At 43.5% G+C, this 27,672-nt stretch overlaps 1 protein-coding gene across 7 annotated transcripts in view; it reads left to right on the top strand.

Annotated features, from left to right (window-relative positions):
* Positions 1-27,672, top strand: part of LOC121281557 (SH3 domain and tetratricopeptide repeat-containing protein 2-like) — a 103,481-nt gene that overhangs the window by 50,213 nt on the left and 25,596 nt on the right. For 6 of the 7 annotated variants that reach the window (XR_005943867.1, XM_041194522.1, XM_041194521.1 and 3 more), the window contains 6 exons: positions 10,962-11,154; positions 11,808-11,884; positions 14,884-15,033; positions 22,122-22,317; positions 25,575-25,708; positions 27,623-27,664. Coding sequence is in view for 6 of the 7 variants with exons in the window: in XM_041194522.1 (XP_041050456.1) it covers positions 10,962-11,154; positions 11,808-11,884; positions 14,884-15,033; positions 22,122-22,317; positions 25,575-25,708; positions 27,623-27,664 (792 nt within the window). In the remaining variant the exon portion in view is untranslated. The remainder of the gene's footprint in view (positions 1-10,961; positions 11,155-11,807; positions 11,885-14,883; positions 15,034-22,121; positions 22,318-25,574; positions 25,709-27,622; positions 27,665-27,672) is intronic. The other variant, XM_041194520.1, reaches the window with a different exon arrangement.

The raw sequence follows: 27,672 nt of genomic DNA, 5'->3' as shown, positions 1-27,672 counted from the left end.
ACTACAGCTTCTCACACCCCGCTTCCTGTAAGGACTCCATCCCATTCTCTCAGTTCCTTCGCCTCCGTTGCATCTGTTCCAATGAAGCCACCATTCAAAACAACTCTTCTGACATGTCTTCTTTTTTCCTGAGCCGAGGCTCCAACTGTAGTTGACAGGACCCTCAACCACATCTGATCCATCTCCCACGCCTCTGCACACACACCTTCCTCTCCCTCCCAGAACCATGACAGGGTTCCCCTTGTCCTCACTTTTCACCCCACCAGCCTCTGCATTCAAAGGATCTTCCTCCGCCAACTCCAGCATGATGCCAAGCACATCTTCCCTTCACCTCCCTTGTCAGCATTCCATAGGGACTGTTCCTTCCATGACACCCTGGTCCACTTCTCTATTATCCCAACACCTTGTCCCCTCCCCACGGCACTTTCCCATGCAATCGCAGAAGGTGTTACACTTCCTCCATTTCCTCCTCACCATCCAAAGCCCCAAACACATCCTTCAGGTGAAGCAGTGATTCACTTGCACCTCATTCAGTTTAGCCTACTGCATTCATTGCACACAATGCAGTCTCCTCTGAATTGATGACTAAACACAGACTGGGTGACTGCTTTAGGGAACACCTTCATTCAGTCTGCAAGCATGACTCTGACTTTCCTGTTGCTTGCCATTTCAACACACCATCTTGTTCTCATGCCTACATTCCCATCCTTGACCTGTTGCAATGTTCCAGTGAAGCACAATGCAAACTGGAGAAACAGCACCTTATCTTCTGATTAGATATTTTATAGCCTTCTGGACTTAATATTGGGCTCAACAACTTCAGACCATGAACTCTGTCCTCCATTTTGATTTTTTTTAAATTCCCAATTCTCTCTCCACACAGGACCATCTGTAACTTGTTTTTATATTTTGCTTTCACAGAGCACTGACCCTTGTTCTGCTTTTAACACATTCTGCTATCCTACCTTTATACTGCTAGTAGCACCTTCTTTAGTCTTTAATGCTTCCATTAACACTTGCTTTGTCTTGTGTCCATGACATCTTTATCAAATCCTTCCTGAGCTCAGCTCTGAAGAAGAGTCATCCAGACTTGAGGTCTTGCCTCTGTTTCTCTCTCCATAGATCCTGCCAGTGTTACTGAGTTTTCCAGCATTTTCTGTTTGTATTTCCAGTTTCCAACATCCGCAGTATTTTGCTTTTATCTTCCAAATTTCCAACTGACCTTGCCCATTGTTGCTATGTTATGCACAAATTGTTTTATTTACATTTGTAATGAAATCTTAATTTGAAAAGTAGTTACAAATACCATTTAAATTATTTACCCTTTTATGTAATGTTTAAGAGTCAGAAATTTAGACCATTGGTTGATATTAATTAATTTTTTTTGAGGGGCTTTTTTTTCTCTTCTAGTTGGCTCAATGATAGTCTTTATGAGCCTGACATTTATGGGTATGTTGAGAAAGAATATGGTCATGTGGGGGGAATCTGGAAAACCTGGGGTCACAGAGGTCCTGCCAGATTTCATGGCAGGACCCCCTTATAGTGTTACTTCTTTCTTTTGTTTTCCAGCTGGTTCCAGGGTGCACTGTGGAAACCTGATTTAAATATGTTAATGAGGTGTGGTCAGCGCACGACCCAACAGAATAAAAAGTGGCCAAAGATTTTTTAAAATTTATTCTTTCATGGGATGTTGGCATCATTGTCAAGACAAGCACTTGTTGCCCATCCCTAATTGCCCTTCAGCTGAATGGCTTGCTAGGCCACTTCAGAGGGCTGTTAAAAATCAACCACATTGCTGTAGATCCGGAGTCACATGTAGGTCAGTCCAGGGAAAGGTGGCAATTTCCTTTCCTAAAGGACAGTGATGATATTTTCATGGTCACAATTACTGAGACTAGCTTTTAATTCCAGATTTTATTAACAGAATTTAAATTCCACCAGCTGCGGTGGTGGGATTTGCATCCGTGTACCCAGAACTTTAGCCTGGGCCTCTGGATTACTAGTCCAGTAACATTACCACTCCACCACCAAATGTGCATGTGTGTTTGTTTAGGGACATGTTCCACGGTTTTTAATTTTTAGCCTCTCACCCTGACCCTCTCCTGCTTGTCATGGGAATTTAATATTGAAGCCCATATTTCAACTGAGACAACTCCTTTTAGGGCTCATTGAATGTTGTTTTTGATGATATTTTGAAGACAGGTTCATGGCATATGATAACACCCTGGGTTGACACTGCAAGGCGGATTCCCCATTGAGGCACTTATTGGTGAGGTATGATAGAAAATCAGAAGCTGCTGGCCTGTGGCTTCCTGACTAACATCCTTTGTGAGTGCTGTTCCTTGCCAGTGTGCCTGACCTCACTTTACTTCAATTATTTTTCCCTCCTTAACCTTGCACTGAAGCAATTAGCTTTTGCCTTCCATTCTCTGTTGAACAAAGATAAGATTACAAATTTGTTATGTCTAAATCAAAACAGCCAATTTACATACTACTGGTATATGCTATATTACTTGTCAACACTTAACTACACTTCCTTCCACAGTTCATTTCTGTAGAAGGATAGTTATTGCAATCGTGTTCTGAGTTGAAAGTGCAATCCAAAGCCTATTCTCAACACTGGAAATAAAAGCCCTTTAGAGCTTAACCAATGCTCACAAGGCAACCTCATGCCCCACTTACAATAGTTTTGTTAGATATCCTTTTGCTTTGCTGATAAATCTGCCCTATTTATAAAGTGAGGCAGGTTCACAACAGTTGACAACTTCACATTGATGAAGTATATGTGCAAGCTGTTGTTTAAAAAGTATATCTGCGTGAGCTGTTGTTTAAAAGTTGCAAATGTGACTTTAAGCAGTTGCAATATGCAACTCTCCCATGTGTGTATGGTTAGTGCAAAGTTACTTTGGCAATCTAGCTGAGACTTTTCCTGATGTTGAGGAGAAGGCACCTTCAGGCCAGCATAACAAAGATACATTGATGGCCTGTACTCTGCTCATGCCCTTGCCCAGATTGTTTGACTTGATTGTTTGTCACTGGCAGCAGCTCTGTATATTTTCTGTAGTTCCTAGTAGCTGGAGACACTCTAGAAAGCTACAGGAGCATTGGTGCTTTCACCAGTACCACAAGTGATTTGTCTATGATGGTCTACTTGGTACTGGAAGCAACCAGTAAATTAAATGGGATATAAACACCCAATGGAGTTTTAAACTTCCATGTTTTAAATCATTTCAAATACAACCCCTTCTATAAGGTATATTCTTCTATGGACTCTGCTTGCAGTTGCAATGCCTCATAAATCTCACAATCTCATCTTCATTTGAAGGAAGTAATGAAGCTAAACATAAAAAACATTAAAAGCTGTTACAAAAATATCTTTCAGTCATTGTGAAGGCTTCATGTCCAATACTTTTGCTGCTTCGTTCATAATGTATGACATTGAATTCTGTTCTTTTAATTGGTTGACTTCCTTCATTACCTCTTACACATCGATAGGAAATTAGTTTCAACAATTCTGGGTCATTGATCAGGCATTGCATTTCAATACAGCAATCAAAGACTATGGGCTGGATTTTCCTGGCCCTGGGGAACTGAACTGGGAGGCGGAACAACTGGGAAATTAGCGGAGAGTGTGTCAGGATGGCTCCTTGACATATTCCTGATGCCAGGGAAGTTTTTTCAGGGTGGGCTGGCATGTGGATCGCTGGCTCCCCAAACAGAGTTGGGCAACCGATTTAAATAATCAAGGCCCCTAATAAGGGTGATTTTTCACGCCCACTGGCAATTTTACTTGGATGGAGAAGTGGCCTCCTGTCACCAGGTGAGGAAGCCACTTGCTTAATGGAGGTGGCCTCCCTGTCCCAGTCTGGGGAACATCAGGGTTGGGGGCTCCAAATCCCAAAGAGGGGAACTTAGGTAGAGAAGGCCACCACCTCAGCAATCCCAATGAGCAATATGGAGGATTTCCCTGCCAATCTGAGGAGCCTTCCAGCCTGGACCTTTTAGTTTATGAATTTAATTTAACCCCTCTGGGGGCATCTCCATGTTCAGGCACCCTTGAGATTTCATTCCTGCCTCAGCAGTGCCCACTTCTCCCAGCAGCATCCAAATCCTGCCTGCCAACTTTAATTGGATGATGAGCTAAGAAATGATCAATTAGCAGGCGACTCTGGGAATATTGCTGAGAAGGTCTCACTACCGGCAAATGCAGTCTGAGGACTCCTTTTTTGTTCAGACTTCAGGAATCATGAAGCCCACATGTTTGTGAACCATTGTGGCTGGTATATTTCTGGGGACTGTACACTTGAGGCATAAGTATTTGTAGCAGATTCCTCTTTGTTGCAAAGGGTAAATCCATTTTCCACCCAAAACCTGTATTCTTTCAAAATGCTTCTATATTTAATTGGTACTACTAATTTGTAGTTTGTACTACAACTTTGGTATTATGCAAAATCGTTTCCATTTTACACAAGAGCTCCTGTTGCCATGTAAATTCAGAGTCAGAATCCCACCTGATTCCGAAGTGAAGAAGAATGAGACTCCTGGGAAGGCGTAGTTGCACAACATTCAGAGTTGTTGCTGTATAGAGTGTTGAGCCAGTTTTTAGAATTATCCAGGGGGTTCCTGCACACCTTTTTTAATAACTACCTGAAAATAATATCATGGTTTAGACAAGTTCTGGTGGGGGGGGGCGGGGGGGGTGAGATTATTTTTTAAAAACTTATTCATGGGATGTGGGCGTCGCTGGCTGGGCCAGCATTTATTGCCCATCCCTAGTTGCCCTTGAGAAGGGGGCAGTGAGCTGCCTTCTTGAACCACTGCAGTCCATGTGTTATAGGTACACCCACAGTGCTGTTAGGAAGGGAGTTCCAGGATTTTGGCCCAGCAATAGTAGAGGAATGGTGATATATTTCCAAGTCAGGATGGTGAGTGGCTTGGAGGAGAACTTCCAGGTGGTGGTGTTCCCATGCATCTGCTGTCCTTGTCCTTCTAGATGGTTGTAGGTTTTGAAGGTACTTTCTAAGGAGCCTTGGTGAGTTCCTGCAGAGTATGTTGTAGATGGTAAACATTGCTGCCACTGTGCGTCGGTGGTGGAGGGAATGAATGTTTCTGGATGAAGTGCCAATCAAGCAGTCTGCTTTGTCCTGAATGGTGTCCAGCTTCTTGAGTGTTCTTGGAGCTGCACTCATCCAGGCAACTGGACAGTATTCCATCACACTCCTGACTTGTGCCTTGTAGATGGTGGACAGGTTTTGGGGAGTCAGGAGATGAGATGTGCACATATGTAGGAAAGCATGTGCAGAACCCTTCACTGACCAGTAAAACTGAAGTTTCAGCAATGGAAACCATATACTCCCAAACTGTAGTCATTGGTTTCAGACCTGAGACTAAATCAGATTGTCCAAATATAGCTTGGGAACTCCTTTGATGGTCCATGAGCTCAGTACTGTTTTATCTCATCACTGTCCACTTCAGTTCTTTCAACTACCTGTGCTTGGAGACTGCTCCCTGTTTGGTGGATTTTGACAAATAAGGGGCAACCTTTTGCACTTTCAGTCCTCATATTCTGGGAACTTTAAGGAGCTGAAGCTTCTGTATTTTTAAACCTCATCATAGACTGGGAGAGTCAGCTCTGCAGCACCAGGTAGATTTGAAAGCTGAAGACTTCAGTTTCTATTTCCCCTCTATCCATTCTACTATTTGTGTCACCCTAATTCAGATTTTGATTTGCACAACCTCACCATCTCCTCCATTCCCTTCCCCTCTCAATTTTCCATTTTACTTGCTTATCCCATGCCTTCAACTCCCTCTGTGCAATATGCAATTCCCTATAAACCAGATCAATCTGCCTGTTCCCTCTCCAGCTCCATTACAGGCTCCAGAGCTGCTTCACTCTGAGTACACTTTCTTTCTAGCTTGGTGGCTGCTCATTTCTTTATTGACATAACTCCCCAGTTACACTCACAAACCCTGTAACTCTGAGTTTCCCATTTTTTCTCTCTCTTTCTGGCCTGACAGTAAAAATCTACTGTCCTTTACTTAAGCTTCTCCAACCACCTTGACCAATACAGATTGGAGGCCATTTCTCTACTCTAGTGGCTCCCCTTAATCATGTTCTCCTCTACCTTTGAGACATCATGGGTCATTCATCAGATCGTCTATATAAAATACTTCTAACTAGTATCACCTGTGTCTCATGACAAGCTTGAGCATATACACTCAAGGCTCTATTTCCATTTGTTATTTGATTACTAACAATGAAATCAAGCTATGGTAAATCAATTGTTCTACTTTAATTGGGACAGGGGTAGAAGAGCTTAGATTTCTGTGTCTGGCGGTTCTTACATTTTTTTTCTGAATTGTTACAATCTCGGTAGAGACTTTAAAAAAGAAATTCGAACTCCCGTTCATTAATGGGGGAAGGCAGAAGATTCCACCAAAGTTTTTTTTCAATTATCTTACATTTAAATTCAGAAAGTTGTACTCTTAAAACATATGAATCATAAAATTAGATATTCTTAATAGCATGCAGGATCTCACATTTTTTGTACATAAGATGTAATTATATTCATATGTAATCATATGTGGTCTGCTCCATGCCTTTGACAGGTGTATCCAGCCTCCCTGGTTCCAAATCTTTGGGCATCTCTGGTCTGAGTGCACCCTTAGATCCACCAGAACGCACTGCAAAGTGAAATGAGCCAGATTAAAATTGACATAAGGAAAATTGTAATTGGAAATAAACTGGCAGAATTATTGCTTGCTGCCTATTTTAAAAATACAGGTGCCAAAAACATACAGGGCAGAATTTTAGGGGCTGCTGTCAGCAGGTTTGCAGGTGGGGGTGGTGGGCCTGTAAAATTCCCCAGGTGGCCTTCCTGCTACCCTTTTCTGCGTCACCTTTGCCGATCGGGAGCCTGCTCCCAAGAGCTGCCCACCCTGGGTACTCCCTCTCTCCTGGCTTCTCACTCAATACCACCCCCCTCCCAACTGCCCCACCCCCCCCGCCACTCCCCGGGTCTCTTGCCCTGCCTCTGTCAAAAGACCCTCCACTACTTAACTTCTGTCCAGGTCCTGGTACTTCTTCACTGAGACTGGACGCAATCTCAGCACTGGTCACCACTGGGATTACAGCGCTGCCAGCCAATCAGATTGGCTCCCACCTAATAACTTCAGCCATAATTCTTATTAATAGGAGCATTCGGTCATTGCTTTTTTTTGTGGTTCGAGATGCCTTGTCAGTTGTGCAAGACTCCGATCACGGATATACTCAGCAATTAATTTTTTTTTTAAAAGAGAAACAAACATTTTGATTCAACAAATAAAATTCACGCACGATCCAATTCATGCTTAGCCCTTTACATCTCACCCAATCCTACCTAATACTGGTTATTTTAATCGCACTGTTCATCAGCCAGAGTTGCACATCAGCTGTTAAGTCAGGCAACTCATTAATCGACCCTCTCCCACCCTAGTCATTCCATTCCACATGAAGAGATTTCTTTGGTCCATTGTTGTTGAATGCTATCCATTTCCTTATTTTGGTCTTCTGCCAGCAGAAGCTTTTACCCTCTGTCAAGGGCAAGGGTTTGCAATGATGGATTCTGTATTCGGAACTCTTCCCAGCTGCTCTAGCACGCATTGGATAATTAAAGTACTGTAATGATACCCTGTGCCCCTTCTGCAGTTAGAGTGAGAAATTATTCTAGATTTAAGCACAGCTCTAGTGGTTTTGCCCTCTTGCTACTTGAAAGGCTATTTCTCAACTTATTGCTCCAGTCTTCAAGCAATCATGTTTATTTGTGGTCCTCAAGTCCATAAGGTGAGCAAGTAGGCAAGACTGTCAATGCTGGGATAGGATCTACTCTGAGTTCCACCATGTGTAGAATTGCTGAGCTGGGTGTCTCTGATTGCTCGGCTATGTTTTGAGATTTGGTTCTTGATCTGATGAGTCTAAAGTTGAGGCACCCGCTATGTACTGGTTCAGTGGAAGTATTCTGTGACGTTGACTGTTTCCTTTTACTGCTTTATTTACTTTAAGGTATTACTTTGGACAGCAAGATGTGCCCTCTTTCTTGAAGAAGGGCATTGGGCATATTGCAGATGCCTATAGTGGGTTTAGCCCAATCCCACTTATTATCTTTGCGAATCCCTCTCCTGTCCACCACAGCTACATTTAATGCACTAAAGTGTCTGAGTACCAATAGAAAAATGGTTTGCAATTGAACAATGGACTTACTGTCAACAATGGAACAGTGGCGATAGCTCTTTTGTGCTGGCAGTAGGCCCAGTCCATCTGTTAACTGCAAAACTAGCCTTCTGTTGACTGAAAGGCATACTTTACTGGTTCTGTTGAAGGAGATTTAGTTGCAGTTGAGCCCAGTCCCTCCTGAAGGCAATGGATCATGCTGAGACACAGTCACCAGCAACCTTCCTAATACTTCACCTAATAACCAAGACAGTGAGATAGGCAGGGGACAATTGAGCTTATTGCTATCCAACCAAAATATAAATACGCTCACTCACTCATTCACACACTCTCTCTTTTTCTCTATCTCTCTCTGTCTGTCTCTCTCACTTTGCAACAATGTGACTAGATAGTGTTCAGAAGAGGGGACTTTGGCTGATTTTATTCCCTGCCTTAGCCTAGTGACATTGAGAGCATGTGTACAATTAATTCACCCTGAGTGAAGAGTTAATACACATTACTCTAACAAGGCTGAGAAGGAGAAAATATAAAGTAAAATAAGTAATGGTTAGTTGATACCAAACTTAAGTTTCAAATTTGGAGTTAAGGCCACAATCAGATCAGCCATGATCTTATTTAATGGTAGAGCAGGCTTGAGGGACTAAATGGCCTACTCCTGCTTTCATTTCTTATGATCTTGCGGTTACCTAACTTGATTGGGTTTTTGATAAGGTGACAGAGGACTGACGAGGATAATGTTGTTGATATGGTGACTTCGTAAAGGCATTCAATAAAGTGTCACTTAACAGGATTGATAGCAAAGTTGAATCCCATGGAATAAAGGCAGAATGGCTGCATGGATACAAAATTGGCTGAGTGGCAGGAAACAGAGTAGTTGTGAATAGTTGGCGGGAGGTATAGAGTGAGATTTCCGAGATGTCATTCCTGGGACCACTGTTTTTATTGATTTAGAGGAACGAACTAAAATTGGAGGGCACATTTTCAAAATTGCAGATGACACAGAATTTGGAAGTATTGTGAATTATGAGGAGTGTCAAACCTAAAGCAAGAATAGACAATGGGGGAATGAGCAGACACAGGGCAGATGAAATTTAATGTCAAAAAGTGTGAAGTAAAACATTTTTTTTAATTCATTCAAGGGATGTGGCCTTCGCTGGATGGGCCAGCATTTATTGCCCATTCCTAGTTTCCCTTGAGAAGGTGGTGGTGAGCTGCCTTCTTGAACAGCTGAAGTCTATGTGGTGTCGGTACACCCACAGTGCTGTTAGGAAGGGAAATCCGGGATTTTGACCCAGCAACAATGAAGGAATGTCGATATATTTCCAAGTCAGCATTGTGAATGACTTGGAGGGGAACTTCCAGGCGGTGGTGTTCCCATCTATCTGCTGCCCTTGTCCTTCTAGATGGTAGTGGTTGTGGGTTTGGAAGGTGCTGTCTAAGGAGCCTTGGTGAATTCCTGCAGTGCATCTTGTAGATGGTACTCACTGCTGCCACTGTGCGTCAGTGATGGAGGGAGTGAATGTTTGTGGATGTGGACAGGCTTTGGGGAGTCAGGAGGTGAGTTACTCGTTGGCCGATCCCTAGCCTCTGACCTGCTCTTGTAGCCACAGTATTTATATTAGTAGGAAGAACAAAGAGAGGCAATATAAAATGAAGGGTACAACTCCAAAGGGCTGCAGGCAAGCAGAGGGACCTGGGGCTAAATGTGCACAAATCATTAAAGATGACAGGGCAGGTTGGGAAAGCAATTAATAAAGCATGCAGGATCCTGAACCTTATAAGTACGGGCATAAATTACAAAAGCAAAAAATGGTATGATAAACCTGTGCAAAACATTGGTTCGGCCTCAACTTGAGTATTGTGTCCAGTTCTGGGTACCACTTTAGGAAAGACCTGAAGATATCACAGAGGGTGCAGAAAAGATTTATGAGAATCATTTCAGGAATGATGAATTTACATGGATAGACTGGAGGAGCTGAGGTTGTTCTCCTTAGAGAAGAGAAGATCAGGAGGAGATTTGATAGAGGCATTCAAGATCATGAGGACAGAGTAGATAGGGAAAAACTGTTTCCATTGGTGGAAGGATTCAGAACTTGAGGGCTCAAAGTGATTGGCAAAGGAATCAAAAACGATATGATGATATTTTTATAGTGAGTAGTTATAGGATCTGGAATGCACTGCTTGAGATGTGGTGGAGGCAGGTTCAGCCGTGGCTTTTAAAAGAGAATTGTATAATTATGTGAAGGGAAAATTTTTAAAAGAGCAGTCTGGAAAGGGCAGGAGATTAGCTGAGTTGTTCTTGCAGAGAGTCAGCATGGACACAGTGGGCCAGCTGGCCTCCTTCTGTGCTGTAACCATTCTATATTTCTATTAAATGTTGAAACCAATTTTTGGATTAGTATTTAATAGGTTTTGGGTTTATTCCACCTGAATAACGTTAAATTGTTTTGTTTGTGCTTAATTTAAATACTGTAATAAAATTTGCAATCCAATTAATTAAAGATTATGGGCAGAATTTTACGGCCCTGTTTCGGTGGGGATGGGGCGTTAAAATGCGGTGAGACATTCTAAACCTCATTGGCTTCGGCGGAAAAGTAAAATCCCACTGCCATAAAATTTCACCTGATGTTTATTATTTCAATTGGTTTTAATTAACAGATTTTAAAGAAATGTTGATGCCACCTTTGTGATTATCTTTGCATATTTATTTTGTTAAAAAATTTCTAAAACTGTTGTATATTTTTTCAAAAAGGGCCCTTCTTCACCAGAACCTTATCTAACATACAGAAGAATGAAAAGGAAGATGTGAGCATCTGCAAGGATGATCTCATTATGATCAAGGATATTGGGAATAATTTCAAATGGGAAGCAACTTCACTTTCGACCAATGAAAAGGGTCTCCTTCCAGTATCTGCTCCACAGACTGTTCTCTACCCATTTTACCAGTATGGAAAATAATCTCTCCCATTTGTATTGTTTTATTGGTGGAAAATTGTGGAACTTCTCTTAAAACTCAGTTCACTGTGTTTGATAATTCTTGCCAGTTCCCTGTGCAGAAATTGCAAAGCTGATTTTCTGTAAGAATCTGATGATAAGGATGAGATTTAGGGAAGCAAGGAGATACACAAGGGTCTTTGGCTGACTTGCAATGTGCGGAGAATGAATAAAACACTTAGGGATTGAAGTTCCATGGGGCTGTCCCACTTGTCTGCTTTAACTTTGAATTATGCCAGTTAAGTGAGAAACCCCCAGGGAAAACCACCATCACAGGCCATTTTGATTTGGCACGAAAATGTAACTATATTCAAATGGAAATATACATATACATTGTTATGTATATCTTTTTCATCTCCGAACAATGTAGGGGTGCATGATGTAGTCTGTCAAGCTATTTAGTATAATTTGAAAAGATATATCTTGGCAATACTGTGAAATTAACCTCAAAATTAAAGGCAGTTGAAATAACATTATAGTGTTCAAAGCGATGTACTGAAAAGTCTGAAACATTTGTTATGATAATCTTACTCGTATCTGATAACTAATATGTTGTTACTTATAAGTTGCTGATTGATTATAGTCCAGTGGGATTCATTCACAGGTGGTTCCTTAAGATCAGAGCAGGAAACTTTAGTGGATATAAGGAAACCAACCAGCACCACTTTCCCCGTTCTGTCGGTAAGTAAAATAATTTTATATTGTTTCTGCAATAGATGCTCAGTTCTCTGATATTATCAATAGGGGAGAGGTTCAGGGATGGGGGGAGGGTTAATTTTGTTCTCATCAAATTTAGGATGTTGGTTCTTAGGAGTGGAACACAATTTTTCTATTTTCTGCACTTCACACTTATTGGTTAAATGTAGTAGAGCCAGCTTCAGAACAAATCCCAACAATGTGTGTTAGTCCCAAATTATGCACTTTTCCCCATCTTTATGGCCTTACAGAGAGATTGCTCCAGTTCAGCCCAATTTGACAAATGGAGTGGGGGTGACGGGGAATTTTAAAGAGATCTCGCGGTCTGCAGGAACCAGCCATGGAGGCAGTTATAATGTAGCAGTGGACTTACCCACTGGCTTCCCATGCCAATTTGGCGGATTACAATTTTATGTTGCGTCTAGAAAGGACACCAACACAAAGTCAGTAGGGGCATGTAATGTGATAACATCATTGAGACCCTGCTGCACCATTTATTGAGGCCCGAGTAGGGGAAGAGTGGCTCCTTCCCTGTTGGGCCTTCTCTGCTGGGAGCTGGACAAAGCCTGAGGTATTACGTTTCTTTATGTTTGTTGAACTTTCCTCATGAGATGTGAGGAGCAGGAGTGCCAGGCCTCATCAAGAAACCTTGAGCTTACCCTGCCCCAGGTGTCACCTCCTCCCATCCCGACAATCAATAAACCTTATTCTGTTGACCATTCCTACAGGTCATAAAATCTCCCTCCTACTAGCTACCCAGATAGTGGGCTTGATCAGGTTTGGAGCAGGGGATGAGGGGGAGCCCAGTCAACTCCACGTAAAAGAGGCCCAGCTGCAAAAAATATCCAGACCTCACTTTATTTTCATCTTAGCACCATCTTGGGTGCAAATTTGCTTTGGCCTGAACTGCCACCAATACCACCACCATCACCCCCCCCCCAAACCCCCCAGTCCACCACACACACAAACCATGTCTCCAGTTGAAACTGACTCCGTGACCTCATTGTCTATTAGAGTCAGAGTATACAAGCTCATTTCAGAGAAGACTCTAATGGAGGCAATTGAACTTCACTTCAGCAGACGAGTTAGGTTAAAATTACCCCAATGGCCCAGATTTTCACTTCCAGATTGAGCGCACAGGAATGGGAGAATTCCTAGCTCCTGAACCTGACCTTTAAAAATGGCTGCCTGAATGTCCGGGTTTTGCTCGTGGAGGCAGGCTAGAATAGGAGTCAGGGCAGGTGACTCCAGAATAAGTGAGAGGTGGGAGGCAGGCCTGGCTCAGGCGCAGATGAAAAGCGGGCCTTCAGAAAGGTCAATTTGAGAGGTAAGTTATCAATGGTGAAGTTCCTGTGCCTCAGGAGGCATCATTGCTTTGTCAAGTGCATGTCAATGTTGTTTAAGTGTCAGCTGAGCCTGGAACGGATGGCCCATCATAGGCATTCCCCCCGGGAGAATTATCATTATTACGGCCTAGTCAAAGTGTACTCTACTGAACCACTGAAAGCATGGAATAGATTCGTGGGGAGAATTTTCCCCCCATTAGGGGGTGGGGGGAGGTGCGGGGGAGGGCACAGACCCAATTGACGCTTCCGATCAGGTCAGTGCTGCCATTTTATGTGGGCGGACAAATTGAGGCCAGCCCAGCATGACACGCACCCGCAACCGCTGCACACTCCCTGTGCGGGCAGAGGTGCCTCAGGGAGACAAGTTTTAAATCTGAAAAATTTTAATAAAGAAAAAAAAATTTTAAGACATGTCCCCTCATGCAGCTGGGACATGTTAATGAACTTTAATGAAAACTTTATTTAATTTATAAACCCTTCATGAAACCTCATCCCACCTGTGGATGAGGTTCCATGAAAAATGCAAAGGTCGCCTGGTCTCTTCACCTGCCCACAAGGTTGGACGGACAGCTTTCTCAATAGGTTTAATTAGTTAATTAATGGCCTGAACAGGCCTTTGACAGCTCAGTGGGTGCACAGCCGGCTCAGCGTCACCCCACATCATTTTACGCCTCGGCAAGTGGGCCCTGCCCCTGCTCGCTGAGCCAAAAATTCCCCCCCCCATGATGCAGTCATGGAAAAGGCATTGTCTTGCCACCACTACCTGGTACATGCGGTCATGTAGTTAGCTGTCAAGATTCAGTGGGTGGATGATTGATGAACAGTGCCATGCTCATTATCCCATCCACTTGTTCTCTTGCCACCCGTCTATCAGGATGTGCCCACAGTGTTGACCCTTGACCAGGACCCTCACAGCTGCACACTGTCACTACATAACAGTGTGATTAAGAGGAAGGAAACCGGTAGAGATGCCAGTGGTCACAGAGCAAAGCATGCTACCTTGGAGTCACAGTGGGAACGTATGTAGCACCAAGCATTTGTGCGGAGCCATTTTCTCCTCCAAACCTTACCAGTAATCAAAGTTGATATGGTGAAAATGGTTAATGCATGTAATCTGAACGGTTCACAACCCTGCTCGCCTTACATTTTTATTCATAGAATGTCACACAGTGGGGACATGGGGGGTGAGTCCAGCGGTAGCATAATTTTCTGGCCAGCTCCTTCACATCTTGGTAGAAGAGGTCCAGAAGTGGAGGCCAGTCCTCTACCAGGCTGGCTGCCGTAAAGCCCCTGCGACAACCAAGAAGGCCTGGGTTCAAACTGTGGATGCGGTGAGCACAACGGGAGGCCATCAATGCTCATGGATTCAGGACAAGTTTCAGTGACCTGCTGCATTCCAGCAAGGTGAGCAGCTTGGCTCATTCACACAGAACTCCAAGGGAGATTCATATCTGCATGCTACAGCTAAGGTGTGTGACATGGCACACATCTCTGCTTCAGAATTGAGGCCTGGATGTGTTTGCTGCTCATGTAGGTGCACACAGAACATATGGGAATGAGCACTCTGATGCACAGATGCAGTGATACCCCTCCAAGCATCATATCTCAGGCTAACATAGATTCATGTTGTCATTGCAGAGCAAAATGGTGAAAAGCACCATGAAGTTAGCCCGGATTGGGGTGGGTCAGCCTGGCTGAGACGCACCAGTCCTGTGGAACAGATGGCCATGGAGGATGCCAGGGTGCCTGAACAGCTGTCTCATGGTGATGGTGAAGTTCCGTTAGCAGGTGATTAAAGTGGTGTTGAAATCACCTTGGCTCCTGGTGGTAATGGTGGAGGTCGTGTTGTCAGTTCTCTGAGCACAAGGCAATTTTGGTATGAGAGGGAGAGCAAGGATGACGTTGCGCCATAAGGGTTGCATGAGCATGATATTGACAATGTCAATCTCAGCCCTGTTGACCCTGCAAAGTCCTCCTCACTAAAATCTCGGGGGCTTGTGCTAAAATTGGTAGAGTTGTCTCACAGACTAGTCAAGCAACAGCCTGACACAGTCATACTCATGGAAGCATATCTTACAGATAATGTCCTAGACTCCACCATCACCGTCCCTGGGTATGTGTTGTCCCACCGGCAGGAAAGACCCAGCAGAGGTGGCGTCACAGTGTACACAGTCGGGAGGGAGTTGCTCTGGGAGTCCTCAACATCATCTCTGGACACCATGAAGTCTCATGGCATCAGGTCAAACATGGGCACGAAAGCCTCCTGCTGATTACCAAGTACTGCCCTCCCTCAGCTGATGAATCAGTGCTCTTCCATGTTGAACATCACTTGGAGGAAGCACTGAGGTGTCAAGAGCACAGAATATACTTTGGGTGGGGGACTTCAATGTCACCAAGAGAGGCTCGGTAGCACCACTGCTGGCCAAGTCCTAAATGACATAGCTGCTAGACTGGGCCTGCAGCAGGTAGTAAGGGAACCAACAAGAGGGAAAAGCATACTTGACCTCATCCTCACCAACCTGTCTGCCACAGATGCATCTGTCCATGACAGCGTCGGAAGGAGTGACCACCGCACAGTCATTGTGGAGACAAAGTCCCACCTTCACATTGAAGATACCCTCCATCATGTGTGGCACTACCACCATGCTAAATGGGATAGATTTCGAACAGATCTAGCAACTGGGCATCCATGAGGGGCTGTGGGCCATCAGCAGCAACAGAATTGTACTCAAACACAATCTGTAACCTCATGGTCTGGTATATCCCCCACTCTACCATTACCATCAAGCCAGTGGATCAACCTTGGTTCATTAAAGAGTGTAGAGGACATTCCAGGAGCAGAACCTCTAAAGGCATATCTAAAAATGAGGTGTCAACCTGGTGAAGCTATAATACAGGACTATTTGCGTGCCAAACAGCATAAACAGCAAGCGATAGACCGAGCTAGGTCGTCCTATAACCAACTGAGCAGATCTAAACACTGCAGTCCTGGCACATCCAATTGTGAATGGTGGTGGACAATTAAACAACTCACTGAAGGAGGAGGCTCCACAAATATCCACATGCTCAATGATGGAGGAGTCCAGCATATCAGTGCAAAAGATAAGGCTGAAGCATTTGATATAAACTTCAGACAGAATTGCCAAGTGGATGATCCATCTTGGCCTCCTCCGGAGGTCCCCAGCATCACAGATGCCAGTCTTCAGCCAATTCAACTCTCTCCACGTGATGTCATGAAACAGCTGAAGGCACTGAATACTGCAAACGCTATGGGCCCTGACAATATTCTGGCAATAATTCTGAAGACTAGTGCTCTCAAACTTGCCGCGCCCCTAGCCAAGCTGTTCCAGTACAGCTACAACACTAGCATCCACCTGACTATGTTGAAAATTGCCCAGGTATATCCTGTACACAAAAACAGGACAAATCCATCATGGTCAATTACTGCCCCATCATCTACTCTCGATCATCAGTAAGGTAATGGAAGGAGTCATCAACAGTGCTATCAAGCAGCACTAGCTTAGCAATAACCTGCTCACTGACGCTTAGTTTGGGTTCCACCAGGGCCACTCAGCTCCTGATCTCATTACAGCCTTGGTTCAAACATGGACAAAAGAACTGAACTCCCAAGGTGAGGTGAGGTGAGAGTGACTGCCCTTGACATTAAGGCCCAATTGACTGAGTGTGGCATCAAGGAGCCAGAGCAAAACTGGAGTTAATAGGAATCAGAGGGAGGAAAACTCTCCACTGGTTGCAGTCGTACCTAGCACAAAGCAAGATGGCTTGTGGTTGTTGGAGATCAATCATCTCAGCTCCAGGACATCACTGCAGGAGTTCCTCAGAGTCGTGTCCTCGGCCCAACCATCTTCAGCTGCTTCATCAATCATCTTCTTTCCATCATAAGGTCAGACATGGGGATGTTCGCTGATTGTGCAATCATGTTCAGCACCATTTGTGCCTCCTCAGATACTAAAGCAGTCCATGTCCAAATGCAGCAAGACCTGGACAATATCCAGGCTTGGGCTGACAAGTGACAAATAACATGTGCGCCACACAAGTGTCAGGCAATGACCATCTCCAACAATGACCACCTGATATTCAGTGGCATTCCCATCATTGAATCCCCCACTATAAACATCCTGGGGGTTACCATTGACCAGAAACTGAACTGGACTAGTCATATAAATACTGTGGCTACAAGAGCAGGTCAAAGGCTAGGAATCCTGTGATGAGTAACTCACCTCCCAAAGCCTATCCACCATTTACAAGGCACAAGTCAGGAGTGTGATGGAATATACACCACTTTCCTGGATGAGTGCAGCTCCCACAACACTCAAGAAGCTTGACACCATCCAGGACAAAACAGCTTGCTTGATTGGCACCACATCCACAAACATCCATACTCTCCACCACCGATTGCTACCACACAGTAGCAGCAGTGTGTACCATCTACAAGATGCACTGCAGGAATTCACCAAGGCTCTTTCAACAGTACCTTTCAAACCCATGACCACTACCATCTAGAAGGACAAGGGCAGCAGCTAGATGGGAACACCACCAACTGGAAGTTTCCCTTCAAGTCACTCACCATCCTGACTTGGAAATATATCGCCATTCCTTCACTGTCGCTGGGTCAAAATCCTGGAACTCCCTCCCTAACAGCACTGTGGGTGTACCTACACCACATGGACTGCAGTGGTTCACGAAGGCAGCTCACCACCACCTTCTCAAGGTCAACTAGGGATGGGCGATAAATGTTGGCCCAGCCAGCGAAGCCCACATCCCGTGAATGAAAAAAAAGGGCTTTGTCTAAATAACTCCTTTCATTTCTCACCACCACTTCACTTCCTGCCAACATCCTACCACCCCCGGGCCAGATCATCCTGTGGCCTTAAAGAGGAGGAAAAGATTTTCGAAGAGGCAGACTCTATTCTACCAGCCCACGTACTACCAACTCAGATACAGGCACTTTGGAGGGGCGTAGTGTACGTGTAGAGTTCGTGGTACAGTGTGAAAGCCGAAGTCACCACACTAGAGTACAGGAGAAGGTGTCAGAGTCAGAGACATCTGTGCACTGTCCCCACCTGAGGAGATAGGAAAGTGACGATGATGTTCCAGTAGGCAGGAAGACGGAGCCTCAGGATTCACCTTATGGGGCACATTATTTACTTAATCAGCAGCTGATGTATGGACATCTGGCAGAGTTCCCTGAGGCTGTGTGACTCTTGGACTGTGAATGGAGGAGTCCATCACCATCATGAGCTCCACATTGTCCCTGGCGCCCAACCACATGAGCTCTGACCATGAGATATTGGCCAGTCTCATAGAGGGACATATGCAGCAGCACTCAGAGTGGATGCAAGAGTAGTGTCTCAGCCAGGAAAGGGTACAAGCCCCCAGTAGCCTGGATCAGTCCGTTCAGCATATGAGCACTGACATCCATGGAATACATGAGGAGCTGTGTACCCTTAACAGGACAGTCGTACTGTTGGCATGGCGGTTGCTGGAATGGATAACTGCTGCACACCAGCAGCCGCCTCCATCAACCCCACCTGAAGGCCACCCCAGGGCTGTGCAGGTCACTGAGGAGGGTGAAGGTACCGGGAGCTCCTCAGAACCCTCATCTTCCTCCACTTCCCCGACCCTTCCGCTAGAGCCATTGTCTGCTGCATTTGTGCTAGTGACCATAACTGCCCATTGCACATTGGCCTAGATGTAGGGATCACAACTCAAGAGGCCATGTATTGGTCATCTGCTGTGCCCATTACTTTGCCTGTATTTGCAGTCCTGGTGTCACAGAATGTGCTTTGTGCAGCAAACAGAGGAATATGGAAGCCAGGAATATTGCATGTGGCGCCCAGATCAGAAACTGAACCAACTTCTTTTAGAGAGCTGTTGTTGCACAGTTATGAACTCCTCACAGAATCATAACAGCACAGGTGGCCATTTGGCCCATTGTGTCCATGTTGACTCTCCAAAGGAGAAATTCATTTACTGCCACTCCTTTGCCCTCTCTCCAATCCCTGCACATTCCTCCTTTTCAGATATTTAGTAAATTTAGAAAAACCTACAGCATAGAAGGAGGCCATTCTGCCCATCATGTCCGCACCAGCTGAAAAATGAGCCCCGCAGCCAAATCCCATTTTCCAGCACTTGGTCTGTATCCCTCGAGGTTACGGGACTTAAGGTGCATATCCAGATACCTTTTAAATGAGTTTCGGGTTTCTGCCTTTCAGGCAGCGAGATACCTTATCTGCATTTATGCTAGAACATGCAATCCTATCAACATGTATAAGTTTTGAAATCTGACGTCATGTCACTCTTGGAACTGTGTGCATTTAATTTGGCAGCTTGGGCTCCTCATTTACATTCATTGGCGTTCATTTGAGGGGGCCAGGTTATGAATTATTTATTCCTCTGTGTGTTTGTAATACAATGTGGCCCATGATGGTGATGGGTGAGGGTTTCAGCCGTAGGAATGTGACCGAGTCCAACTCATTGATGTTTATTCTCTCCCCTGTGGGGGATGGACAGTCCCTTGAGTAATTGTGGAGTCAATGTATAAGTTATTTTAGGTGGAAGTATGTCACCAGGGACTGGCTGATGGCAATTATGAGATAGGAGGACTTTATGAGAATCTATTTTGGATAAGGACCCATCTGGCGATGACCCCCAACTGCACAGAGTCCGTCTTGGTTACATGCCCATGCCTCCCAGCTGCTGAGACATTGATGCCCTCCTGATCCTCATCCATTTCAGAATCTTCCAAATGGATAGGGACTTCCTCCTCTTCCACCTCCTCAGAGGTTGGAGCTCTGCCCATGGCATCATCATTGTTGATTTGTGTGCCCTCTGCTGTGCAATATTGTGCAGCGTGCAGCACGCCACTACTATTCTTGAGACCCTTGCTGGGGCATATTGCAGAGCTCCACCTGAGTGAGCAAGGCATCTGAAGCGCATCTTTAAAATGCCAATGCCCTGCTCCCTAAACAGTGCCATTTTGCAATTTCTTAAGGGGTGCTCCTTGCTCCCTAGAGGCCAACCATGAATCTACATTGGTGGGTGAAATTGTTGAGGGATATTGGGAACTCCTTCATATGAAGGAGTCTTGGCAGCTGCCAGGGAACCTTGCACACACATGAAACAAGACCTTATTGTGGTCACAAACCACCTGTACATTGTCTGAATGGAAGAGCTTGCAGTTGACAAAGGTGTCCACATGTTGAATTGGGGCCTTTATAACAACATGGGTGCAATCAATAGTGCCCTACACCTGAGGGAAACCTGCTAACTGGGCAAAGGCTGTGGCTCTCTGCATTTGAGATGTCAAATCTATAGGGAAATTAATGTGATCCCCCACATGAGTGAACAGGACATTAGTTACAGCCTTAATGCAAATGTATGCTGTTTGGGATATAGCAGACAGGTCTCCTGATCCCTGGAAAGATCCTGAGGATAGAAGTTAAGAATGACGGTTACCTTCACAGCTACTGGCAGGGCATGGGAGCCGATAGATTGTGGGTCGAGTTGCTGCTGGACCATGTGACACATACCTGTCACCACCTCACAGCTCAGCCTCTGTCACCTTGGGCACTGGTTCTCTGTCATATTGAGGTAGGATGTCCCAGGTCTGTACACTCCTCCCACAGTGTAGTACCTAGTTGTCCTGTTTCTTCTCCCACTTCCTCCTCCTTCCTGGTGTATGGGCAGCAGCCTCTTCCTCCTGCCCTCCCTCTGGCTTTTGGCTGCTCATGGTACCTGGCTTCTATGGCCTGTGTGTGTGAAGGTGCCATGCCCATCCTTTGCACAAATTGCTATGCGCCCTTCTCCAGGACAAAGTTTTTTCTGGGTGCACAAGTCAGTAGGGGCAAAAATAATTGACCTGTATCACCAGGAGCTGCACCCTCCTTGCCTTGGGTTAAGGTAAGGCTGTTGGAATTTGTTTTGTACCGTTTCTGGGGCTGTGGATAAAATTTTTAGGCAAATTCAACAGGCATCCTACCTCTTCAAAGAGGTCACTGACTATCCAAAGAAATACGTCAAGTTCAGACCTGCTCTTACCAGATCTACTTTGCACACTTTGGGCTCTACACTCCTGGGCTACCAAAATTTGACTAGAGTGGAAGCAGCTGATGATTTAACTAGCCAGCTGTTCCATAAAATGCACATGCGCAAAACGTACCCTGTCCCCATTCCCGCCATGGTGAAAATGGGAAGTACAATGTTTGGGGAGGGTCTTGGGATCTTTGGTTAGTTCTGCTTTATCCCCAGAACAGAGTCTGTCTGTCTTGGTGAAAATCTGGGCCAAAGTACCTGTTACAAAAGGACATTTTATCACTGGAGTCCTCCTGATTCTAATTTCTGCCTCCATGTCAACTGTATATAATAATGGCAACATCAGGAAACTGTCTAAACATTAGAACATAATGAAATCTGTTGTGGGGATTTTAAATAAGTTATATTCATAGATTATTCGTTAGCCAGTCACTTACTAAAGTTCATAATATTTCATGATTTTCATTGTCATTTTTCATTCGTATTCAGCCGGAGTTTGCATTGCTCTCCCATCAAAGGTACAGTGGATGGGGGAGGAATCCCATGGAAGCTCACCCTGGTATATTCAGTTAGAAGTTTGTTGCTGAAATCGTGTCTTTTTTTTTCAATTAAAAAACACAGTTGACTCATTAAAGGAGCATTGCCTTCACCAGGAAATTGTGGTTAAATATGGTTTCTATTATGTGCTTTTGTGACGGGGAAGGAGCATGTTCATGGAGATGATACATCTTTAAGGCAGATTATGTTTAAGTTGAGGAGAACAGGAGAGGTTCCACCACATTTCATGCAACTTGTCACTTAAAAGTAACTTCTGCCTTTAGGTACTGGTACCTGTGTTGCAACTATGGATTACAAAGAGGGTGAGGTGGATGAATTACGTTTCAATGAAGGAGAAAAGATTCAGATAATTGGCCTCCTTCTTTCTAACCTGCAGTGGGTTTTGGGAAAGTCTTTATCTACTGGAGAAATTGGGTTTGTCCAAATAAGGCACGTGCAGCCTGACCAATTCAAAGCGCTGTGAGTAAAGAATTTCTGATTTAAACAGCATTAAAATGTCAAATATTCAACTAGGATTCTTTGTTCCAGTAGTAAAATTGTGTTTCTAAGGCTGATTTTATGAATACAAATCCCATGTTTGCTGAATGCCCAGGTCAGATGAGCACCATGCTTGGGATTTCCTAATACACATGACCTGGCATGTGGGTGCGGCTACCCTCTGTCTTCTGTTTCCTTAAAATTAGTCCTTCTGTATGTAAGAGATTTTACATTTTCACTAATATTTTTTCTCAGTTTTCTGTGCTTTTTTTTCCTTTTTTGTTTTCTATCCAACATAACACACAACTCCTTATCTGAGATTCCAGACAGTCTCGGCTTGGTTCTTGAACTCCCCACATTATTACTGAGTGATTCGCCTATTGACAACTCCCTAATTTTCAATTCCTCACTTTGAGGAAACACCTCTGTCAGATTTTTGCTTGGATGTGGAGAGATAGAAAATACCTGGCTCCACAAGCCTGGCCTTTAAAAAACAGTTGCTCAGCTGTTGGATTTTCTGCCAGGGTGGTTGGGGAGCGGGGGGGGGGCGGTGTGGGGCGGCAAGGTGGGGAAGGGGTCAGCAGGTTGGGGCAGGTGAACCCCCCAACCCACCACCCTTTGCCCTTACACCTAACATGCTAACTCATTTAGTATCCAGCATGGGCAGACCTCAGATCCACGCAGAGATGAAATAAAATAAAGTTCTAAAAAATAAAGTTCTAAGTGTCTATTGCAGACTTCACTATATTGGGGGAAAAAACACCCTCACTCATAAAAACCCATTGACTATATTTACATTCCTTCAGCTAAATAAAGTCTTATAACAACAAACATTTCATTCAAATGCACAATCCATATAACAAAAAGCATTGGAATTCACAGGCCCACAACAAAGAGTCTATAACCACTTGTAACTGTCAATAAAACTATGAAATGGTAGGCACCCTACCATGATAATGGATGGTTGTGAAATCAGTCATGCAGCACTAATCCAGTCATGGCAACCCTCAGGCTATGTCAATGGACAGAGTGAAATAGCAAGCAATCTTTTTTAGCACTCCAGAAATTTTTTTAAGATTTAACAGGCAGGACTTTTAAATACTTGAGAGTTTGACAGCCCCCTTTGACAGGTACTCTTGACAGGTCTTTTGAGACTTTTGATAGCAGGTCTCTTGACACATTTGACAGGAGATTCTGACAGTTTTGACAGTTGATCTTGAGAGGTCTGCTGACCATTCCAATCAGCTTGATAGTAATGAGTTTATGTATCTTTATGCACATTTATGCCTACTTTGAACAATCCCAAAGGGCACCTACTCTACCCCAAAGGGTACTTTACATCCACCAAAGGGTATTTTACCTTGCCCAAAGGTGTCCCGGGACCAGATCCAAAGGGGCACCTGGCAACCCAAACAAATCCATGAAGTTCGGACGTGCTCATACCAGGCCTAATCTGCATACGTTGGGTTTAACACTCCAAGGCAAATGCACCCTGCTCCCATTCCCGCCCTCACAAAAATGGAAAGTGCCATGTTCAGGATTGGGACTTGCGATTTTCAGGCAGCTCTGCTATTTTTGCCACAATGGAGACGCTGTCTGTCATGGTGAAAATCTGGGCCCTCATTTCTGCTTGGCTGCACCCTTTGATGGTACAAGCTGTGATCACCAATGCTTCTGCTGTCCTCTCCATGCTGCAGCATGTAATACTGAGAGTCTTACTGAACTCACCTGCATCTGTCTGCTGTAGCGTATTGTCAATCAAAACAGAAGTGCTTTTGAAGTAAGAGATTTCCTTAAAGAAACTTCTCAACCTATATGCTTACAGGCAAATTCTTAAAACCATGATAAAATATTAATTATTCAGGTGATTCTACATTTATAATTGGTTACCTTTTCCAAAATGTGGAGCACACTCCAAACTAAAGAAAGTAATAATAATGGTTATTAGCAACTAAGAGAATGAGCAAAGGGTTATGCAAAGAAATGAAGATAGAGTTGATCGAAAGTTGTGAAAAAAATTGGTTTTGTGCTCCAGGCCCTTGGAAAGTGTTAAGGAATGCAACTAGCTAAAGATGAAAAGCTTAAGGTGCGAGATTACATAATCTAGAGTTTTGATTTATTTATATTTGGGAGAGGTTGGTACATTGAGAAACTTTCCCAAACTATCTTTTAGGAGATCAAACGGATTTTGGGGAATCCACATTAGAGTAAATGCTACTTGGTCTGTGGAAAGACTGGGCTTTATAAACTCCTTCTGGGTGAATAAATGCAAGTCTTTTTTGAGTAGATTCTCCCTCTCCCTAAGAAGGATATGCACAATAATGCCATATCGCATGTCTGGTAACATCTGTGCATGACAGATATCAGTCCGCTACATAACAACAGGGACCTTAGGGTGGAGTTTAACAATCGGGTGGCTGACTGGCAGAGAGAGCAGTTTGGTTGCTTGAACCCTTGAGCATGAGTGCCAGCCTATTTTAAGGACTAAACCTCCAAATTGGTGTCACACTGCAGATCGCTATTTACAAGCTGGCATAATGTCCTGACCAGCAGTAAGGTAGAGAGGGAGTCATTATCCTCAGAGGAGAGGAAGCAGCAGCAGCCAACATTGTTAAAGTGGAGCCTGGAGGAATTCTCCTTTATCAGCCTCACAAAAGTAATATTAACATTTTGAGATCTCTTCTCCTTGTTCATCAGGCTGTGCTGAGCTGGGTGTTACATGGCTCCCGCTCCTCCCAATGGCTATTGAAATGGCCTTGGGTCCTATGTATGTCATCTCAATCTGTATAGATTAATGTAACTTCTCCCCTAATTTAGATAGGCGCTGGACCAGCCAAGGCACCAGTTAAAAGGGCAGTGGAACAGGAATGGGGGAGTTGAGTCTACCACTTCAGTTTTAACTTGAGTATTGACCCAGCACTTAAAACATTTCTTTGCATTCCAAAGTGGTGGTAAGTGAAGTGATGCACTTTCGGGCATTTCTGAATGACGTGATAAGGTGAAGTTGGTTTCCATCGTTTGCACTCCTAGTGCAGAGCTGAAAGGATGTATGGGAGGTTAAGCTGCATGTTGTAATTTTCCATCCAGATAAACATTTATTCAGAGCATAAATGCCAGTTTTTTAAATCTTGTTTTAGTTTGTTTGTGTAGTTTGGTGCTTATTGCTTTATTGAGACTGAGAAATTACTGAATTTCTATTGAATATGCAGTGGAGTTAAAATCTAAACTTTAATTTCCAGGGAAGCCCATCTCCTGTTCTTAAGTGAGGAAGAAAAATCATCTCTGATTATGCTCAAAAAACCTGATGAACAGCATTGCATCAATCTCCTGAACAAGCTCTGCCAAACTGACATCAGTACTGTTTATCGTTTAGGTGTGTTATCATTGACATCAATTTTTATATGATTAATTTTCCATTTTTATCCCTCCAATCTTTTCTCTGCTGAATATGCTGATTGTCACTGGCATATGGTCTCACAGGTGTTAGCTATCTTGTGAAACTCTGTTGACTATTTTTCATGTGTGAACTGAGAGAGTGTTAGCTGGGTATATGTCTGGAAGGCCATAACAACTAAACCCAATCTGATACTTTAGGGATACATTTCCATGTAGGCGACGGAACCATCTCTAAATAGTGCCTTCACCAGATTGTTTGAAACTTGTTGTTTGAAGGACTGGTGGAAGTAACATGCACACCAAGTAAGCAAATCAATTGGTTAACACTTTACGGCTGACTTTTTAACTATACAGTGGCAGGTCTTTCCCGCTGGACAAGCACATTGAGTAATCATGCGTATGTTGTTTGTGTTTTCTTAAATGCACAATAAGGTTCCCCTCCAACAGTGCATACTCTGAATATCAGCCTCCTTGTTTCAAACTTCTAATGCCCACACAGGTATAAAGAAGGACAGGTACATTTCTTATAATAGCTTGATTTCCTATTATGAATGGGGTAATAAGCTACCAATGGTGTAAAGTTTGTCATTTCCATTTGGAATTGCCCCTAGTATGTATATGATCCCTTCCCCATGATTTGCTACATAGTTCTTACATCAGTGGACTTGGAGCCTGTTATGCCACACATCTGGCACTGCAGCCCAATTGGAATTTGAGTTACATTGTGTTCTACACTCTGTTTAGTTCTTTCAACACCATGAACCTTTCAACTCTCAGAGAGGCCAGAGGTCCTGTTTGGGGCCTCTGGCAGTACCTCCAAATTCAGCTCCAGTCACCTGGTTTCCATTCTGTACCTCTTGCTGATAGCAGAGCTCAGAACTCACTAAAGTGACCATATGAATGCTACAACAAAAAGCAATTGTTTTACAGACTGCCAGCTGGATTTAATAACTTAACAAATTATTATCATTATTATTATTATGTCTGTTCTCACATTGCAGGTGAGTTTTGACAGTTATTGTTTATGCTTTTATGTCAAGAAATAAATAACTGAATATATGTAAAAGTAATCAGCATCTTGTGGTATTGTATGCCTTGGAGTTTCACCACAATGGTTGCTACAATAATTATTTTTTAATTGCATGAAAGGGACATCAAAATGATGGACCCTGCACATAAAGGAAAATAACAGTAGCTCAGCATTTTGTTAATTAGTTGTAGATTACAAAGAAGGATGATTGACAATAATATAAACATTTAAAAAGAACTGCAGAATTTTGATAATGATAATCAAAAATCTCGAGGTTTTTTCATCCAATGATGGCGACACAACTTTGAAGCACAAAGCTAAATATCTAATATACAATACATAATTACATCATATTGATGAATTTTGTGTTCCCTTGTCAATGTTTTTAATTGGAAATGATGTAACATGTTGCAATTATGGCAATGAATTATTGAGACACCTGTTTTTCTAGGTAAGAATTTTATACTATGATGAGAAAATGATGCTATTAGAGAGGCCCAGACCAATTGAAATCCCTCAGCAGAGGGAAACCAATACATTACAACTAAAATGGTAAACGATATATGATATATAAATTCAAAAGATGCTCAAATGATTATATCAATTTATAATCCACACATATCTAATTACCACCTAAATGACTGCAGTCTGAACAAACCCATTTACTGTATATTGCTTTGTGGACTTTTCTGTCTTATGCTTTTGATGAGGGCCAAGCACTAAACCTATCAGAACATTTGATCTACTTTGTGTGCTTATCTTTAAGCAACTATGGAGCTGCAGAAAGGTTATCTATCTATAAAAATATAAGCCAGTATTCTCTATTTGTAACAGCATGTATGTATGTTGTTTCTAATGTAGATAAGTGCACATGGCCAGAGGTAATATCAGAAAGTGAACAAGGTAAGTAA

Source organism: Carcharodon carcharias, chromosome 8 (genome assembly GCF_017639515.1).
Source record: "Carcharodon carcharias isolate sCarCar2 chromosome 8, sCarCar2.pri, whole genome shotgun sequence".
NCBI classification, from domain to species: domain Eukaryota; kingdom Metazoa; phylum Chordata; class Chondrichthyes; order Lamniformes; family Lamnidae; genus Carcharodon; species Carcharodon carcharias.
Note: the sequence above shows the minus strand (reverse complement) of the source record. Positions and strands in the feature narration are given on the sequence as shown.